The 20,493-nt window shown below is 44.1% G+C and overlaps 1 protein-coding gene across 2 annotated transcripts in view; it reads right to left on the bottom strand.

Annotated features, from left to right (window-relative positions):
* LOC138207648 (protein turtle homolog B-like) overlaps nucleotides 1-20,493 on the bottom strand; it is a 162,076-nt gene that overhangs the window by 110,111 nt on the left and 31,472 nt on the right. For both annotated transcript variants that reach the window (XM_069165027.1, XM_069165028.1), the window contains exon 2: nucleotides 2,571-2,762. In XM_069165027.1, the coding sequence (XP_069021128.1) occupies nucleotides 2,571-2,762 (192 nt within the window). The remainder of the gene's footprint in view (nucleotides 1-2,570; nucleotides 2,763-20,493) is intronic.

Raw genomic sequence — 20,493 nt, 5'->3', positions numbered from 1 at the left:
AAATTATTCACCATGCCTTTGAGGGCCACAAATGACGTTTCTGTCAGTTACCATACACGTTGGTAATTTCTTACCACGTGATGTAAATGATTGTGAATTCACGTGTTGTGACTGAAATCACACAATAACACTTTAGATGAGTAATCCAGAACAATCACTGAAAAAAGCAGGATTATATTTCTGACCTCGTTAAATTAAAGTGATGGAAATATACATTATTGACGATTGCACATAATCTTACCACCACAGCGATTACACAACCTCAGACACAGCGTGCGCATGGTAGTTCAACACCTCTGGAAACCACAATCATCAAAATGTATCATGATGCTGGGATCATGATCACATCGCCTGCCCAACCCGAATGCACTCTTTGCCATCCCAGCATGCCGCTGACTGGAAAACCTACAGCTAACTCAAAAGAATTACCAACCTAAGTATTTTGTGTTGAGCTGGGCATTTTTTGATGCCAATCCTGACACAGATCTAACAAATTAACTGAGGAAAGTTCAATTAAAATAGCAGCTTCACTGCCCAAAATTGTCAAATTAGTTTATGAGCAAAACCTATTTTAAACAGGATAACTATATAATGACGTATCTTGAGAAAATCCTCAAAATCCAAGACTGACAGTGAATTTTATTGTTTAGATTGTGAATACAAATGGTGATTAGTCAAATTAGGATTCAGTTGCAGTTCTTAGCTTGTAAGCCTTTATATAAAGTTTAGTTTTTCATTTTCATTGTCTGTATGAACCTGTGATATCTATGTAACATGTAGCTATCACTACCACTCTCTAAAAACCTACATGGATCAGACCTAAAGCAACAGTTAAACTGTTTTGTCTGCTGGAATTAAGAAATTGTTTTCATTGTATAAAATAAAGCAAAGAAATGCAGTCAAACTGTCATGCATGTTTGTGGTTTCCGACTCCTCCTAAATTGGAAAAACTCACATGTAATCTTTTCTGACAAAGACCGCACGATGAAAAGCTCTCCGATTGAAACACATACCAGGAGGGGAATTACTTCTCAAATTGAATGATCAGAGGAAGGAAATCAAAAGGAAAGGGGAGAATCCCTCTCACCTCGCCGGCAAACTTCACCTTGAACTCAACAGAGATAATAGGAGGTGGAAAGAGCTGCTGCCTCCAAAGGAAATGTCATCTCATTAAAGCCGTTTTCCATGAGTTAGTCAACTTGTTATATGATCACTGCTTTGCTTCATCCATTTCTTTGATAGATAAATGTCTATTTATTTTCTTAATGATTTCCAATTTGTCTCTACTTCACGTGCAATATTGTTATGAAGCAGAATGTGTACTATGCAGCTTACGATGATGCAGTACACACAAATCTAAAAGCCCTAACTAGATGGAAGAGTCACTCCCAGGCTCCGCCCCACATTCCATATTTGGAAGGTCCTAGCTTCAACCAGACAAGATGGCGTCAATCATAAAGCTGGTCTCAAGGCTTAAATTTGGCTCCCACGCAAACCAATGTGTGATGTCAATCTTCATGCACAGTACATGCTGCAGACACGTATTACTGTGAAATGGTATGTGGATGTTGCACAATGCAAAAGATCCCATTATGATGCACAATAAATAAAATGAGAAAGCAGGAGCAGTGGGTGGGGGGTGGAGAGAGACATCAGCATAACAATGGACAGATTAACCTTCTGGGGACACACGGGGCAAATATGTTTGCTATATATGGTCCTTATTATCCCCAAGCAGCATCCATCAGTGATGTCATCGTTGGTTTGTGAACGTTATGAATCCTCCAGTTCAGATTCTGTCCGTCATCATCTTGCTAGTTCGGAGCGGTTTGGAGCAGGAAGTGACCATATTTGGACGAGCTGGGGGAGGAGCCAGCGGTGGATCTGACTGATCTGATTTGAAACCTGATGATACTACGTCCCGCCCACTGATAGTCGTAATCTTCTGCACAACAGGCCTGTCAATCAAACAGACACACCCCCAAAAACAGGTCTTTTTGAATGTTATTTTCTATTTAATTACGGCATTATTTTCAGATGCCAGAAAACTAAAAACTGAAACTGAAGGAGTGACTTCAGCAAAACCAAGATAACTCGTGGAAAACATTTATTGACTGAGAATTTGTTGAGAGAAGTTGAATGGGAATCTATGGAGCCGGAGGCTTTTTGGAACCAACCTCCAGTGGCACTCGGTGGTATTGCAGCTTAAAACACCTCTGTAGCCGCCTCATTTTTCAGACACAGACCCTCCGTCCACTTTTATATACAGTCTATGATTCTCCCTTTGCAAGATAAGTTGTTGGATGGTTCCGCCTTCTAAGATAGTTGATGAATTAGTAAACTGATCAAAATTGTTGTTCAGTAATTTTTAAGCAAAAATGCAAAGAATTCTCTGGTACCTGCTTGTCAAATGGGAATATTTGCTAGTTTATCAGGTTCACTGACAGTAAACTCAACATGTGCGTTTTTTTGACTGTTGGTCTGACAACAAAAAAAGGAAGACATCTGAATATGTTCATGTGCATGTCACAGAATGATAATCCCCATTTATTAATATTTCAGAATCTTACCAGCGTATTCCGGGTCCACATGAGGCGGGTAGAAGCGAAAGTTGATGAAGAACGGGATGGGCATTCCATACTTGAACCACTCCACCACATAGGGCTGGCCGTTCAGGGGGTGGGACACGTCGCATCCCAGGATGACGTTCTCTCCTGCACGGGCCGTCACAAACTGGGGCTCCTCTCGCACTCCGTGGGCACCTGGGGACACAGTGTGCATGCGTCAGGCTCCGCCTCCTCATCAGTTACACAGCAAATGCTCCAAGTTTCATTTTCAATGCTCAGCTTTGAAAAAAAAATATTATTATGCATTGCATTTACATATTCACACATTTTAGCTCCCATTGATTCCTGCATCTGTCGGACAAACAGTAAGAAAGAAAGATTACACTGACAGACAGATCGGATAAAAACACCAGACAAGAGCTGGTTAGATTAGCTCAGAATAAAGACTGGAAACTCATAGTTGACAGTCTTCTGTTTGACAGGGGGGTTACGTGCCAGACTAGTTTTCTTGGCTCAAAGCAGTTGCCAGGCAACCAGCGGAAACTTCAGGACATTACTGGTCTCATCCAAAAAATAATCCGGCATGTCGCCCCCTCCCTCCCCGTGACGGTCACACAGCTGATTTAAACGACCTGCACTCCAACTCAGTTCTGGAGTTCAAACTGTAGTTCACTTTGTCTGCATTTGTTGTACTTCCACATTCACATCGCTCATTAGACACATACATAAGATAAAAAACTGTTTTTACTTCATACGTCAGACTCGTACATTTATTTAAAACTGATAACAGTATGTCAGGTACGCTTTGTAGCACACACACACCTTTAGTTGTCTTCTGCACAGTCACACTTAAGTTATTGGTGCCGAGGATGCAAAACATAACATGTTAACGCTGCTGGATGTTGCCTTATATTAAATAAACATATGTGTGTTTTCTCAAAATGTCAAACCGCCTTAACTACTTTCCCGAGAGGATCGTGACATCAGCCAGTTTGTAGTAAACACCACGGGTGTCTGGTAAAGTCGAGCCACTAGTTTAATGGAAACACCGCCATTAGAGATGGTTCAGATTATAACCAAATAAAGCAAGAGACTCTTTAGAAAAGAACCAGGTTTCCCTCAGGAGGGGAGTGTTTGTGTGTGATAACACAGATGTGGGGGCTTAGCTACAAATTCCATCACTCAGGACAGCGAAGACTGCTGCTGACAAATCCAATACAGAGCCAAGGCCGTTGGGTTGAGAGAAGCCAGAAAAACGGCACCACCAAACACATGAATGTGATTTATCTGGAGAGAATCGGACAAAATGTGGGCCGACAAAAACATGAAAGAGGTGATGTGACAGTAATGCCCCAGATGTTCAATAGTACCTGGACCTTTGACCTTTTCTGGAAGAATTTGCTCGGTTTGCTCAGTCCCAGTCAGACCGGGTGCTGCCGGACACTCACATCGATCCCTGGCTAATTACCATGTGGCCTGGCTTTATGAACGGAAACCCAGCGTGGTAGCATTTTACTAGTCGATACAGCTAATCATATGTGCTCACTGTTCATCCCTCTGTGGCCTGTAAGGAAGCCAGGCAGGCGTAGAAATCCTTCTGCACACAGATGACGGCCGACTGCCTGCCTCGCCTCTCATTACTGCACATAAACATGTGTGTGAGGCAGAGTGTGCACGGGGACCCAACAGGACTTCATCTATTACATCTGAAAATGACCCAGGCAACAATGAATCACCAGCGCTAGCACTACAGTCTGTAGCAAAGTACAGCATAAATGTGAGTCAGCAAAAAAATATTTTCTGACTGACTGAAGGATCTGAAGTCATTTATTACTCTGGAGGTCAAAAATAATGAGCTGAAGCAGCAGCGAAGATTGTTGCTCCACAAGATGTTTACAGCCTCTGGCTGCATGACAGAAGGAAATATTCAGAGACCTGTAGCGTAGGGGTGTCTTGGTAGGTGTACTGTGGTCTCAACCCAACAACACCACCACCATCATTAAGTCCCAGCTGGTCTCCAACATTACTTTTTTTTTCTTAAACTTCCAATTGTGTGTGGAGACTCATTAAGTAAACTATAAAGTGCTGTACTTGATCATGTATATGTATTACTGAGGTTTGTCCTTATGTTTTGGTGCTTTAAGCCTCGTTAAATTCACTTTTCCACAGTCTGACAGGTGTCGGACCGGTCTGAGCACACAAGGTGCATCACCGCAGTGCAGGTCAACTTGTATCGACAGGAGATATATGGATATACAAAAGCCAGAGAGGAGCCATTACAAAAGGGTTTTAAAACCTCAATCACATTGTTCAGTGGTTCATTTCTACTTAAACGGTCTTTGTGTGTAACTCAGGTGCTGATATTGATTAAGCTACAAAATTTGGAACACTTACTCATTAGAGTTATACCTTCTTCCTGCTCCAAGCATGTCACGGTGCTTCGCAACAGGAGCAGTCTCAAAACAGATGAAAACGCGCTGCTGGAACTTCTGCATGTTAACTGAAGAACAAACTCTTTTAACGGAGAAAATGGAAAAGCAAAGCAAGTCTGCCAATAACAGCGCAAGTGCAGGTGGGCTGGTAGTGCAGGTAGGTGTGGCCAACTTTTTTAGTATTTTGGTGAACAAAAGCGCAAAAGTGCAACCTGCAGTCATGAAGTACAAGGAATAGATTTCTAGAAGGTGCATCACAGCCAATTTTAATCATAGCCAATCAAATCAGCGGCACTTTTTCCCTTTAGATCGCTGTGGCGCAGCATTATGTTAGTTTCTAACAGGTTAAAAAGGAGCAGACTGACTCTCCCAGCAAGCAGAAGTAAATTATTCACACTCAAAGCTCCCGATGCGATTCATTTATTAATGACACTGATGAAGAGCAATGTGCTCCAAACGTCACTGATGTTGTGGTGTTAATAAATGAACAGATGCTGTGGTGTTTATAAATGAACAGATGTTGTGGTGTTAATAAATAAACTGATGTTGTGGTGTTAATAAATAAACTGATGTTGTGGTGTTAATAAATGAGCTGACGTTGTGGTGTTAATAAATAAAGTGATGTTGTGTTGTTAATAAATGAACTGATGTTGTGGTGTTAATAAATGAACTGATGTTGTGGTGTTAATAAATGAGCTGATGTTGTGGTGTTAATAAATAAAGTGATGTTGTGTTGTTAATAAATAAAGTGATGTTGTGTTGTTAATAAATAAAGTGATGTTGTGGTATTAATAAATGAACTGATGTGGTGTTAATAAATAAACTGATGTGGTATTAATAAATTAACTGATGTTGTGGTGTTAATAAATAAACTGCATCGGGAGCTTTGAGTGTGAACAATTTACTTTCCAATCATTGATTAAATGGATTAATTGTTGTGTGTAGACTGCCCTGAACCTTTTGTGTGTAAATGACCAAGCGTCTTGCACAGCTGGTAAATTATTAAACCAGATGAGTAGATGAAAGGGCTTTTGAATTGTTACCCCTTTATGTGTCATTTAATTTAAATTAATTTTAAATCAACCCGTGTCTTTTATATTTTATGGCTGAGATTGTCTACTGCATCATGACACGTGACAACTGCCAGACTCACATTCAATTCAGTCAACAAGAGGCATCTTCATTTTTTACATGATTAAAAGAATCGAAAGGTTGCAATTAAAAAAAATCTTGTTTTTATTATTTATGTGAGTGGGATTAAATATGTATGACAACACCCAAACCTTTTACTGGGGTTTTGGATCGGTCTCTTCATGTGACTGAAGCCCCCCAAAAAAGCTTGCGCTGGCTGAGGAGCAAATTCACCCCAAATCCATCCATCATCTTCTGCTTATCCGGGGTCGGGTCGCAGTGGCAGCAGGCCAAGCAAGCTAACCCAGACTTCCCTCTTCCCCGCAACACTTTCCAACTCATGCTGGGGGATCCCGTGGCATTCCCAGGCCAGCCGGGAGATATAATCCCTCCAGCGTGTCCTGGGTCTTCCCCGGGGTCTCCTGCCAGTTGGGCGTGCCTGGAAAACCTCCAGAGGGAGGCGCCCAGGAGGCATCCTGATCAGATGCCCGAACCACCTCAGCTGACTCCTTTCGGCGCGAAGGAGTAGCGCCTCAACTCCAAGTTCCCTCCTGATGTCCGAGCTCCTTACCCTATCCTTAAGGCTGAGCCCGGCCACCCACTCATTTCGGCCGCTTGTAGCCGCGACCTCGTTCTTTCGGTCACGACCCAGAGTTCATGACCATAGGTGAGAGTCGGAACATAGATCGCCCGGTAAACTGAGAGCTTAGCCTTCCGGCTCAGCTTCCTTTTCACCAACACGGTCCGGTGCAGCGCCTGTTGTACTGCTGCAGCTGCACCGATCCGGCAGTCGATCTCCCGCTCCATCCTTCCCTCACTCGTTAACAAGACCCCAAGATACTTAAACTGCTTCGCTTGAGGCAGGCACTCCGTCCCCACCTGGAGGGAGCAATCCACCGATATCCGGCAGAGAACCATGGCCTCAGATTTGGAGGTGCTAACCCTCATCCCCGCCGCTTCACACTCGACTGCAAACCGCCCCAGTGAATGCTGGAGGTCGTGGTCCGAAGAGGCCAACAGGACCACATCATCTGCAAACAGCAGAGATGCGATCCGGAGACCCCCGAACCCGAACTCCCCCTGGCTGCGCCTAGATATCCTGTCCATGAAGGTCATAAACAGGATCGGTGACAAAGGATAGCCCTGGTGGAGGCCACGCCCACCGGAGGCCAACACCCACTGGAAAAGAGTCTGACTTATTGCAGAGAATACAAACACAGCTCCTACTGCGGTTGTACAGAGACCGGATGGCCCGTTGCAACAGGTCCGGCACCCCGTACTCCCGCAGCACCCCCCACAAAAAACCCAGGGGGACCCGGTCGAAAGCCTTCTCCAAGTCCACAAAACACATGTAGACTGGATGGGCAAACTCCCAGGACCCCTCCAGTAGTCTTGTGAGGGTCAAGATCTGGTCCACTGTTCCGCGACGAGGACGGAATCCACACTGCTCCTCTTGAATCTGAGGTTCAACAAATGGTCAGAGCCTCCTTCCCAGCACTCTGATATAAGCTTTGCCCAGGAGGCTGAGTAGTGTGATACTCCGATAGTTGGAGCAACTCTCCGGTCCCCCTTTTTGAAAATGGGAACCACCACCCCGGTCTGCCAGTCCATGGGCACTGTTCCTGACCCCCATGCGACATTGAAGAGGCCTGTCAGCCAAGACAGCCTAGCAATGTCCAGCGCCTTCAGCATCTTAGGGCGGATCTCATCCACCCCCGGCGCCTTGCCACAGAGGAGCTTTTTGACTACTTCAGAGGCCTCTGCCAGGGATATGGGTGCGACCCCTCCCAAGTCTTCAGACGCTGCCTCCTCTCCGGAAGACATGGTGGCCGGGTTTAGGAGTTCCTCAAAGTGCTCTTTCCACCGCCTGACGATGTCCCCTGTCCGAGTCAGCAGTCCCCACCCCCACCCCCACTGAGAACAGCTTGGGGTAGTCCCTGCTTTCCCTTCCTGAGCCATCGGATGGTTTGACAGAACTTCCTTGAGGCCAACCGAAAGTCCTTCTCCATGACCTCCCTGAACTCCTCCCATACCCGAGTTTTAGCATCCGCGACCACCACAGCTGCAGCCCTTCTGGCCTGCCGGTACCTGTCAGCTGCTTCCGGAGACCCCTGAGCCAACCAGGCCCAAAAGGCCTCCTTTTTTAGCTTGACACCTTCCCTCACCCCCGGTGTCCACCACCGGGTTTTCGGGTTGACGCTGCGACAGGCACCGATGACCTTCCAACCACAACTCTCAGCGGCCGCGTCCCCAATAGAGGCTTTGAACATGGTCCATTCGGACTCCATGTCCCCAACCTCCCTCGGGATGTGTGAGAAGCTCTTCTGGAGGTGAGAGTTGAAGACCTCCCGGACAGGTTCCTCGGCCAGACGTTCCCCGTTTACCCTCACTACACGTTTGGGCTTGCCAGGTCTTTCCAGCCAACTCCCCCGCCATCTGATCCAACTCACCACCAGGTGGTGATTAGTTGACAGCTCTGCTCCTCTCTTCACCCGAGTGTCCAAGACATACGGCCACAGATCCAATGATATGACTACAAAGTCGATCATTGATCTCCGGCCTAAGGTGGTCTGGTGCTATGGCCAAACCGTGACGAGCACAGAAGTCCAATAACAAAACACCACTCGTGTTCAGATCGGGCAGGCCGTTCCTCCCAATCACCCCTTTCCAGGTTTCCCCGTCGTTGCCCACATGAGCGTTGAAGTCCCCCAGGAGAACTATGGAGTCAGCAGGCAGCGCCCTTTCCAGGACTCCCCCCGCCATCTGCAAGAAGGCCGGATAGTCTGAGCTGCCGTTTGTTGCATAAGCACAAACAACAGTCAGAGTCTTCCTCCCTCCAACCTGGAGGCGCATGGAGGCGACCCTCTCGTTCTCCAGGGAGAACTCTAACACATCGGCGCTCAGCCGGAGGCTCGTGAGTATCCCCACTCCCGCCCGGCGCCTCTCACCTTGGGCAACTCCAGAAAACGATAAAGTCCAGCCCCTCTCCAGGAGCTTGGTTCCAGAGCCAGTGCTGTGCATGGAGGTGAGCCCAACTATATCTAGCTGGTACCGCTCCACCTCCTGCATCAGCTCCGGCTCTTTCCCCGCTAGCGAGGTGACGTTCCACGTCCCTAGAGCTAGTCTATGCTGCCGGCGATCGGTTCGCCCGGGCCCCCGGCCCGGCCTGCTGCCCGGTATGCATTGCATTCAACCCCAATGCTTGTCCCCGCAGGTGGTGGGTCCACAGGGTGGCTGCTCCATGATGTTTGTTCGGGCTGCGCCCGACCGGGCCCCATGGGCGAAGGCCCGGCCACCAGACGCTCGCCAGTGAGCTCTCCTGGGTCTGGCTCTGGGAGGGTTCCCCAGGTTCCCTGATCCGGGCGAGGTGGGTTCAGTCCATGGGCTGCTGTACATCGGGGTCTTTTTGAGCCGCTCTTTGTCTGGGCTCTCACCTGGGACCAGTTTGCCTTGGGAGACCCTACCAGGGGCTGATGCCCCAGACAACATAGCTCCCAGGATCACTGAGCCACTCAACCCTCCACCACGTTCAGGTGGTGACTCGCGTAGTCAAATCTCACACCTAAATTGACCTGCCCGGCGCATCCTTACCGACACAGCCACTGTTGCACCATTCCAGCTATCTCGGTGCAGCCAGGTTCATGCTGATTCATGAAAATTGCAACTTGGAACACGCACAGAAAATGCTAATGTTCTTGGATCTGCGAAAATAAGACCCATAAAGTTTATTAAACTTCTTTTCTCAAGTTCAGGTACAGTAAGTTAACTCTCAATTTTAAAACTGATAACGTGACACAGGACTAATTCATCAACCTCAGTGCAGTTAGCTGGTATTTTTTCAGGCAGAAGGGGAAACTTGCTGCGACATTACGATCCAAAGACAATGAGCCACGTGTGGGCTGCAGCAACTGTGACTGGTCAAACTGGGCAGATGAAAACAACATTAACATTATTTTTTGCCAGCAAAGCCACCGTCCTCACCATCTGCAAACCCTCTGCTCACTGTGGTCACAGTAATCAATGGATAAAGGACCATTCGATGGATTCAGTGATGAAGCAAAGCAGATTTTCTGTCACTGCTTGTATATACATGCGATATCGCAGAGTAAATTAATAAATGGGGTGTATAATTAAAGCAGCCTGATCATCTGTGAACATCTGTTTCCAGCTGCAGTGGCATTTCTCAGCAACCAGCAACCAATCTTCCTCATTAACTTGAGTCAGTACCTTTTCTCAAATATTCACTGATATAAATCAGCTTTTAAACTACAAAAGCAGATTAATCCAACTTTCTTCATTTGAAAACTATTAATGTTGCTGTTGTCAGGATTGCCAGACAAACATGATTCATACCAGTCTTGTATCGCAGCAATAATGAATATACCTCCATAACCTCATATGAAATACTGAAAACATTTATACAATAATTATTGTCCATAATGTGTCAATCAGTAACTAGCATCATTATCATGATTTTCTTTTCTTCAGTGAAGAAGAAATGACAATGCAGTTATTAGGAGGAAGATAATTCCCATGAATGGGACTTGATTATCTTGGTTTTTATCTCCTTCAGAGCTGCTGCATGTATCAGTAAGGAAAACAACTGAAAGGATGACATCCTGCTCCGTTTCAGTCCAAACACTTGTCCCGTCTCTCTTTTTGCAATCACCAGTGCAGGCGCTTGTTGTGGAACAGACCAAACAAATTACATCGCTCTAATAATTGAATATCCATTCAAGGCCGGCTGTAAATTCTCAACAGCATTAACCCAAATTATCCGTCTTCACTTGACAGCCGGAGCTTTCAAAAGCATATTAAGGATTCGGCAGGGAAACATAAGAAGCCTTCACAGTCACCTTGAACTGAGGTCAATATGAAAAACAACTAATCATCTGGTGTTTGAACTGAACACAAAATGTTTATCGTATAATTAGGCCAATTTGTGACTGATGACATAAATGTAGATTAACACTCATCAGGAGCTTTCCCAAATAATGTGGAATATCTGAGTGCATTATTGCTATAATTGATTAACTTATCATTTTCTATCACATGAAGTATGTGGCACCTTCATGTACAAACACATCACACGACTGAGGAGGCGTGTGCATCAGAAGCAGCCTGTGGATCCGTGCTCTGAGGTGCATGCATGTTCTCATGCCTGCCGGAAGAACCAGACAATAACCGAGCAAGTGTGATTCTCCCAGTGGTGAATCACCCCCCCCCCCCCCACTCAGCCACCCCACCCCCATCCCCTCACTCACACACATACACACACAGTACATCAAGCAGTGCTACGTGTTGATTGGCTGCTGGTGACATCATCGCAGATCGCACGAAAAACAGGCCCCTTGGAAGGTATGACTTCACTGTTTATAAAAAATGAGACAGAGAGGGAGCAAGAGAGCACAAGACAGAGAGAGGAGAGGCAGAACACCACCCCCCCCCACACACACACATATATATATATATATATATATATATATACATACACACCTACCTAACCCCCATAAGGATTCAGCTCATTTACTATCAAAGACCCAGGGGAGGACACTGTGGCAAGGTAACACCCCTGAGGTACACACACACACACGCACACGCACACGCACACACACACACACACACACACACACACACACACAACATCAAGAGTGTAAGCAAGTGGATGAGAAGGGGAGGGTACGTCGGCTGGGCACCTGCGACTGTCACCAGGTGGACTGTAACACTGGTGGAAGATAAATCACGCTCCCCTTCAATCAAGGGAGACGACGCAGGAGAGCAATAAGCAGATTCAGATGTTTATCTTGTTGACACGTCACTCAAATCAATCAAAAGATAAATTGTAGTGATTCCTCAGATCCCTCTGGGGAGCCATTATTCAGGATTTCATAAAAACATTTTTAAGCAAATTACATAGTTCTAACAAACTTTCCTGAAAGTTATAAAAAGAAAATGTAAATTAAAAAGATATTTGAATCCACTCCTGTAATGCAAGTATTAGGAGTTGGTTCTACATAAACAGCAGATGGAGCAAAGTCTCATGTCAAGAACCAATTAAACCATCGAAGGAGGAGATCGCAACCAGATGATGTCATCAGAAAACGGTGGAGGAAAGATGACAACACACGACCATCATTTGAGGAACATTGAACTTATTTGATGTCTAAACATCTAAAGTGCCTCTAATGGTTGCACCAAACTATGTGCACACAAAGCTGCATTTGAAATCACTACATGCAACTGTGCAGAACTTCATTCTGTTGACAGTGAATTTAATGGTTCAGTTTGTTGAACATAATCCAAACATGTATGGGATCAGATATGGGTCATTAATATGTTGAGCTTGTGAAATAACTTCACAGCCTCCAGTCGTATATCGACTGTGTGCATGTCCAAAACAATTTGTGCACAAAGATATATTTTACGCATTTGCAAAAAGGTTTTGATTGTTGCAGAAATATTTTGTTTATTTGTAATTCAAGTGTGGGCAAGTGAGTTTTCAGAGTGGTTTTCACTCTGAAGTATTATTGTTCTTCCAGGTCTTAGACTGTCACAGATAAACTGTGCGACGGTATGATGTTTTGTGACAGTGCAGACAGACTTATTGTCACATCGAGGCCCAACAGAAAACTGCTTTCTGAATTTCTACAAGGTGACAAAAGAGACGTTGAATAAAAAGATGCAACAAGTAAAGCAAACCAGGACGCCGCCTCCCGTTCCTCTCAGCCACTGCCCTCGTTCCTTCCTGACGTGTTCGAGCGGTGACAAGTGCTAAGTGCCAACAAAAATGAAAAATAAATAAGACGGTTACACAATGCAATATAAATGATAGATAACTACAGCAAGGTCAGTGCATTATCATGTGGGCATACAGCTTATTATTATTTCACCTGCACTTAAGTCCTGCAGCTTATTTGAAAGTTAAACTCATATTGTGGTGCTAATTAAACGACAGCTCTGTCAAATTAATGGAGGAATGAATAATGTTGCCAGCCAGCCCATTACGCTAAGAGCATGTGCAATACATCGGGGACATGCAATATGCAACACGGGGGACAACACTTTGAAAACAGCACTTGAACGTGTACTGTAGAACATTTTCCTCTTTCCTTGGTTTCTAAACTACGTCATCATCCTCTCCCACAGGGTTGAGGCTGAAAGTTTGACCTCAGTGATGCGGAGAACTTTTTCAATGAGTTTGCCGATCAAACGAGTCGGCGGGGAAGATCCTTTTAGTAGAGGGATGTTTGTTTGTGTGTCAACAGAGGAAGACATCTTTCATTCATTCTCGATTTTTCTACACAAGCGACATGACTAATGTCTGGTTCGACCAGAACCGGCTGCATCGCGTTTCTGCTCCGACACGGCTGTTGAAGCTGATCCCCGACACTCCAGACAATCTTTGAGATTCCACCGGATGGGTCGCCTTTTTGACAGAAGCTGAGTCAAGCTGCACAGAGCAGATCGGCCCGGGCAGGACGTCAGACACAGGGAGTGCATGGAGAATTTGCTAAATTTTCACAATAAAACACCTTGTGCAGACATTGATGTCTTCCTCCTTGGCTTTCAAGTAGCTATCACGATAAGGATGAAGGCTTTTTTAACAGCTAAAACACAGCAATCTGTATTAACTTGTTCTGTAGGCTTCAGCACAACAAGGCAGGAAATACGAATAAAAAGAAGCGCAGACTACTTTCCCATTCAATAAGCAGAAACATCAAAGAAAAATGGCCAAATCAGGAGGTTTGTGCACAAAATGCTTCTGAAACAGCAGTGCTTTGAGATTGTAGTTAATATCGCTATCATGGAAGAGAGTTGGAGACTGTTTTAATGCTAATCTTTCCCTCCAGCCATTTGCGGTATTGCAACAAAAAAGCCCCTGAAATCTTAAAAGCATCATGTCAAACAGGCCTCAGAGGGCAGTTCTGTTAGTTCTAAATTTTTAACGTATGAAAGTGATATGTAAATCTTTCCTAACACTGAAAAAGTGCTTTATTTGATTGACATCATAAGTTAAAGTCTATGGGCCAAGCGGGAACTAATTCACAATCAACTGCAGAAGCAGATTTCCTCTTTCCTCTTTCCTCGTGTCCCTTGTCCTCCGAGCTCCGTCCTAATCTGTTACCAGAGTCTGAGGGCTTAAATCTTGGGGCTCACAGTGATGCAGTCGCTACAAAGGCAACAATTTACAGCGTTCAATAAGCTGCAAATGTCAATTAGCAGACAATGGTGGCTGTTCTTTGCTGAGACGAAGATGTATTTCCTGTGTTTGAAAGGCGGATATTTGCATGGGAGTCATCGGATGACCGAACCATTCACACAGGATTGTTGAGTGTTTTTTTCTCAGAGATAACTACAAGAAAAAAAAAAGGCAAAAATGTAACTCACCCTTTTAGTGTATCTGAACACATAATATTCTTCCTTAAAATAAAGTGGTACAAGATAACTGAGCACAACAAAAAAATCCAATGAGGGATTTTTTTTTTTTTTTTAAAACAGCGTCAAAATCTTTGTAATCTGAAAGCATCAGAAGAGCTCCTATTCCCCCGCGTGAGATCAAACAGTTACATTACAGATTTAGATCAATAAAGGGGAATGTGCATAACCATATGAACCACAGTGTATTCACTGTGCAAATACTTTTTGCAGGAAGAAGGAGTTCATTTGGAAGGAGAATGCATTGTGAGAGCTGGTGTGTTTGAAGCTCAGATTCAGTCTAAATGAGAACGGAAACAGAAAGTCGAAACATTTTGTCTGTGAGCTGAGGGGATAGAAATGCTCGTTTGTGTTTGTCAGCTTGTGCTATAACCCTCAGATACATCAGGGTGGCTTAAAGCACTAATGCTACACCAAAGGGTGGGAGACTTGACCTAATTCTGTGTCTCCTACTCTCGTGCAAGCATCTCTCATCATTTTGAATTCAAAGGAGATCTTTGCAGGGTGCGGCAGCATCTGATCCCTCCTGCATGTGGAGTGAAGCAGAAAGAGACTTCACACTGCAAAAGACAGCGAGTCAGACTTTCTGGGCATTTAGATACAAGTTATTGTTGGTCCAACAACTACAGCCAGCGGTCAGAGTGACTCCAGCCGCCGTCTGTCACACTTTTAGACAGACTTCAGACTCTATATCTTGATGCTGCTATTTACAAAATGTCCAATAATCCTGCCTTTCTCCATGACCCACTTCTCCATGTGCCGACGCTGATCATCCGTGTACCGGCAAAACTCCTGAATATATTCTGGTTTGTTCCCGGTCACAGGGCAGGACGTTCCCAAGATTCTCTAAGCAGCCAAAGAACAACATTTCAACTTCTTCTTCTAGGTGTGCTGATAATTCACCTTCATGCGAGCAGATCTGCCTCATGAATATCACAGAACTTTTATTTGCGCCTGCTGGGCCCTTTTCCCTTCACGTTTCCTCTGCAGCCGTCTCAACCTGCCTCTTCTCTCCACCAGAGATGTCCTCAAACAGACATTCTCCGTGACTGCAGGAAATCCAGACGGAGCAGACAAGAAGAGAGTCCAACTGGAAGTGCCGTATCTCAAAGCTTCTTCGCCTGCTGCTGATGTGGCCGCCCAGGAGCAGAGTTCAGATCAGCGTTTCAACTCAAATCATCCTGATTCATACATTTAGTTGGAGGAGGAAGAATCACCAGAGGCCCCATCATATGTTATCATTATTATTATTATTATTATTAAGTCGTGATACAATATTATGGCCATTTTTCACTTTTTGTGATATTCTCATTATTGTGATAATGTTTATCGTGATTTATTTCTTCTTTTCAACGACATATTATTTCCCCAAATGAAAGTTTGGTCAGCATGTTTTATCTAATACTGTTTTCAGTCTATTCATCTCACTTCAGTTATGTTTTTGCAGCAAAAGGAGATTGTGGAAGAAACATACTAACCAACACTGTCATAAAAAAAACTCATATCGCAGCTTCCTGATTAATATATTTTCTTTTATAAAATATCAATAGTTGGCCTCTGTGTTTCGATATCAGATTGTCACATGAAATATTACGATACCATGATGTACCCATTTGCTTCCCAATATGTTCAATATGGTAAAATTGGCTAATTACAACTAAACACAAAGCAAGGCTGAAGCTGATGGGAACGTTTTCATAAACCAGTGCTGGATAAATAGAAATTTAGACATGATCCTGGTTCTAGATGAAAAGTGAAGGCTTCACCAACGTAGTTAGACTTCATTTAAAGATACCCTGCTTGTTTTTTGATCACAGTCACATGAGGATGAACACACATGTAGCCAAGCACACGGGTGATGTGATAGACTGTCCTTCACGGTTTCACTGATCATCAGTTGGAAACTTTACAAAGCACCAACAAGGACTGAAGAAAGTAAACATGGATATGATTCAGATTCTTTAAAACCTGACGCACTCAACTCATCTGTTCACCACAAGGATACACACAATGTGTTGTGGTAGCCAATCACACACACTTAATGAAGACTGATTCATGAATAATGTCCCTGAAGCTTGTGCACACTATATAGATGTCCATTCATCCAGTCAGAGACGTATTTCAATTTGACGGTAGGCTGGTTAGTAAATGAACAATTTTTCTGTCACTAAGTATTAAAAACTGAAGCTTTGATATCGTATAAACATTTGCACACCAGTTTTCTTCAATGAACTCTAAAGCTCTTTGTCTCTGAGAATGTTTTAAAATAAAAGTTAACTAACATTCCAGAAAGATAAATGAAAAACAGTTTTCCCTCCTGTCCTAAGACCTCTGTGCTCAAAACTGTACATTTAAAAGAGAAGAGAAGTGGTGCTTCATCTGTTGAACCTGTTTCAGCCTTGTACCTTCTGTAAGAATCTTAAATTTCGCCGTGAAGTGTCTGTGAGGAGGACAAAGAAGTGTTTTTGAGCCTCTTACCTCCTGCTGACCAGCTGGAATTAAGGTCAGATGGCTGTGGGTGGATCAGCCGGCACTCAAGTTCAAGACGAAGCGAGGGCAACTGAGTTCACAGAGTCAAACACTTCAGTCACTAAGAGAACCCATCAGGTGTTTAAATTTGTGGCACAGCTGTGCTCAAAATGTCTTTTAAAACTGGAGATTTTGAAAACATTTTTTTTTAAAAGCCCTGCTCAAGTCGTCACTAGCTGCTGTAAAGATGAGGGTTCGGTGCTTTCACACCTGCCATGCTGCAATTGAATCAAATTGTGGCACACCTACAGCCTCAGTACAATTCGTTTGGGAAGATGTGAACTGCTGAATCAAACTCCGCTGCCAGGGAGAGGCAGAGTTGGAGAAAATCCAAGTGAAGCCTGAAACATCCTGCGAAGGAAAACTAATGGAGTAAATGCTGCACGTTATGGGCTGACTAATGATGTGATATATTCCTGTCAGGAATGTGTACACAGATCCTTTGCATCTGTTCAGCTGCCGTCATGCGTCACAAGTTGCTTTCCGTCTAAATAAACTGGGAACGGGTCATAATGACGTTCCATCTCTGCCAGTAGTCCTCATGCAGGCCCGTGCTGCAGCTCACATTTCACAACATGTCTAAATACACGTGTTTTGTGTCCAAATTATTGCCAGGAAGTTTTGTTTAACACTCTTTTCTCCTGTTTGTGTTGTTAGGAAGGAATTAGTATTGTAAACTTTTCCTTTGCTGGTAGCCTCGGTATTGTAGTTTTGGATCTCTATCGAGGCTTCTTTTCTTTGTTGTTGTGGCCGAGGCTCTCCCTCAGGAGGGAACATTTGAACAAAATCACTCCTCAAATCATGTCTCTGGTCTTATGTTTCTCCTGAACTGAACTGGGGACGTAACACACTGCAATTCCCACTTGCAGCCTCCACCAGATGCTCCCAGCCAGAGTGACTAATGGTCCTGCTCAGCAGCCGTGACTGAGGTAATATAGTCATTTCAAATGAAGGTAGACATTTGGTCACAAACAAATCATCGCGGAGGTTTGCTCAACTAAACTGCAAGAGATGCTACATGTTCAGTGTCGTGGCTCAGACTCGGCTTTGTGTTGTGATGAAGGTGTTGACCAAAATCCTCCGGGAGTCCTGCAGCCATTTATTGCCAGCAACGGCAACTCTGGAGAAATAAAACATTCACAGGGTTTCTGTGCAACATCACCAGCAAAATCACAAATCAGTGTATCAAACCAAACAGCAGCGCTGTAACACACACACACACACACACACACACACACACACACACACACGCACCTGTAACTAGCAACTGTATGAATGAAAATGAACACAAGTGCAGCTCTACAGAAAAAGGTCAATTTGTTGCTTTGACACTTGTTTAAAACAACTTAATGACACACAGCAAAACCACAGAAAGAATAACTACAACACTGATTATCACTGGACTTCCTGCTGTAACAGTATGTTTCCTTTTATAGGAAAGATCTTATCAAACCATTTTACTCCTGCAAAAATGACTGTATATTAGCATCGTTAATAAGAACAGAGAAAGAAGAAATGTAAAACCGGATATATAACCTTACACCCCCAAAATAAAAAGTTTTGCTTGGTCCCCAGGAAATAAAATGTCTAGTTCATAACAACAACAGTAAAGGTCAGGATCAAAAACACGAGATAGTCGTTCTCTTCCTAATGCAGAACAACTGGGTTCAAGTTAGTTTAGATTACAGCAGCAGAAACAGAACCACCAAGTTTCTCAGACAGAAGCACCAGAGACCGATTTAGTCGAACTGCTGCCGTTATTGAGGAGTTTCGTAAAAGTGTATCTGTAAGGCCAGCAAGAGGAAGGAATAATTATACTGAAAATGTTTTAAATTATTTTACTATCAGATATGAACAACATATTACTGATGAAACTGTGATAAGCCTAAATTGTAATGTTCATAAAGTGCACCATTGTTTCATGTACAGTATAGTTCAAAATTCAGATGGTCAACAACAGACAGGAAACATGTCCCTGGATCAAATTTAAATCATGTCCATGACCATGCAGAATAACTATAATAATAAGGCAGATAGTCTGTCGTTGATTAGGACCACTGCCACCTCACAAACTAATTCAGTCAGTCACTTTAGTACTCATTCTTTATCTTTTTCTTAAACTTTATTTAATAAACACCCATCTTTTGGGTTAGATTTACTTTTCTAAAAGTTGGAACTGTTTCACGTTTTTTTTTTATTGTTGCATCATTACACCAAGATGGACTCCCTCTACATGAAAACTTACGTGGCAATAAATCTGGTTCAGCTTCTCACACAACTGTCGTCAGCAGGCCAGAGTTCAAAAACTTCAGCAAAAGTTAACATTTTTAATCAAAACTAACTTGGAGAGTAAAAAAAAAAAAATCTGCCTTATAGTTTCAGACAATGAGTCAGAGACACTGATGTTAATGAACATGTTCTAAAAATTCCCAACTGACATTAATTCCACATACGGTCTGCAGGAAGTTTAAAAAAAACTGGTCACGAAACCAATCAGTCACAGTCTGCAGCCCTTTTACAGTTGACCTCGATCACAGTTCACCAATCTCAAAGCCTCACTGAAACCTCTGCAGTTGGTGTGATTGAGCTGTCAGACTCAAACATGGCCGAAAATGTCTTCAGGCTACAACAAGAAGTTCAAAGATGAGACTGAGCTGCTCCTCCTAGTCACACCTCTCCTCTCTCCTCCACCCACTCATCCCATTTAGCCAACCAGTGCATGAGTCAGACCTTCAACTACGTCTCAGACCATTGAAATACTGAGCTCGTTCCTCATATAGACGCGGGCGCGCGCGCGCACACACACACACACACACATACACACACACACACACACACACACACACACACACACACACACACACACACGCGCGCGCCCACTATACACGCACACACACACCAGCTCCACCATCAAGGGGCAGGCCAGGCTCAGACGCCCTCCTGCAGAGCGCGCTGCAACAATCTGCACCAGCCATGATCACCATGCTGTGTGTGTGTGTGTGTGTGTGTGTGTGTGTGTGTGTGTGTGTGTGTGTGTGTGGTGCGTGTGTGTGTGTGTGTGTGTGTGTGTGTGTGTATGTGTGTGTGTGTGTGTGTATGTGTGTGTGTGTGTGTGTGTGGTGCGTGTGTGTGTGTGTGCGTGTGTGTGTGTGTGTGTGTGTGTATGTGTGTGTGTGTGTGTGTGTGTGTACGTGTGTGTGTGTGTGTGTGTGTATGTGTGTGTGTACGTGTGTGTGCATGTGTGTGTGTGGTGAAGTCTCTTCTAAATAAATCAAAAGTTGTGCATGACCATGTATTCTGTACATATCTGTATCCTGCAGCCAATGTTCTTCTCTTGTATCTCTATGCTGTCCTTTTCTCTCTCTGCTCTCCTCTCACCCCAACTGGTCGAGGCAGAT

The sequence above is a fragment of the Embiotoca jacksoni genome, unplaced genomic scaffold (genome assembly GCF_022577435.1).
Source record: "Embiotoca jacksoni isolate LCO1_2020_lvr unplaced genomic scaffold, fEmbJac1.0.p SCAF_33, whole genome shotgun sequence".
Taxonomy (NCBI): domain Eukaryota; kingdom Metazoa; phylum Chordata; class Actinopteri; family Embiotocidae; genus Embiotoca; species Embiotoca jacksoni.
The sequence above is the reverse complement of the archived record's forward strand: the minus strand, read 5'-3'. Positions and strand labels throughout refer to the sequence as shown.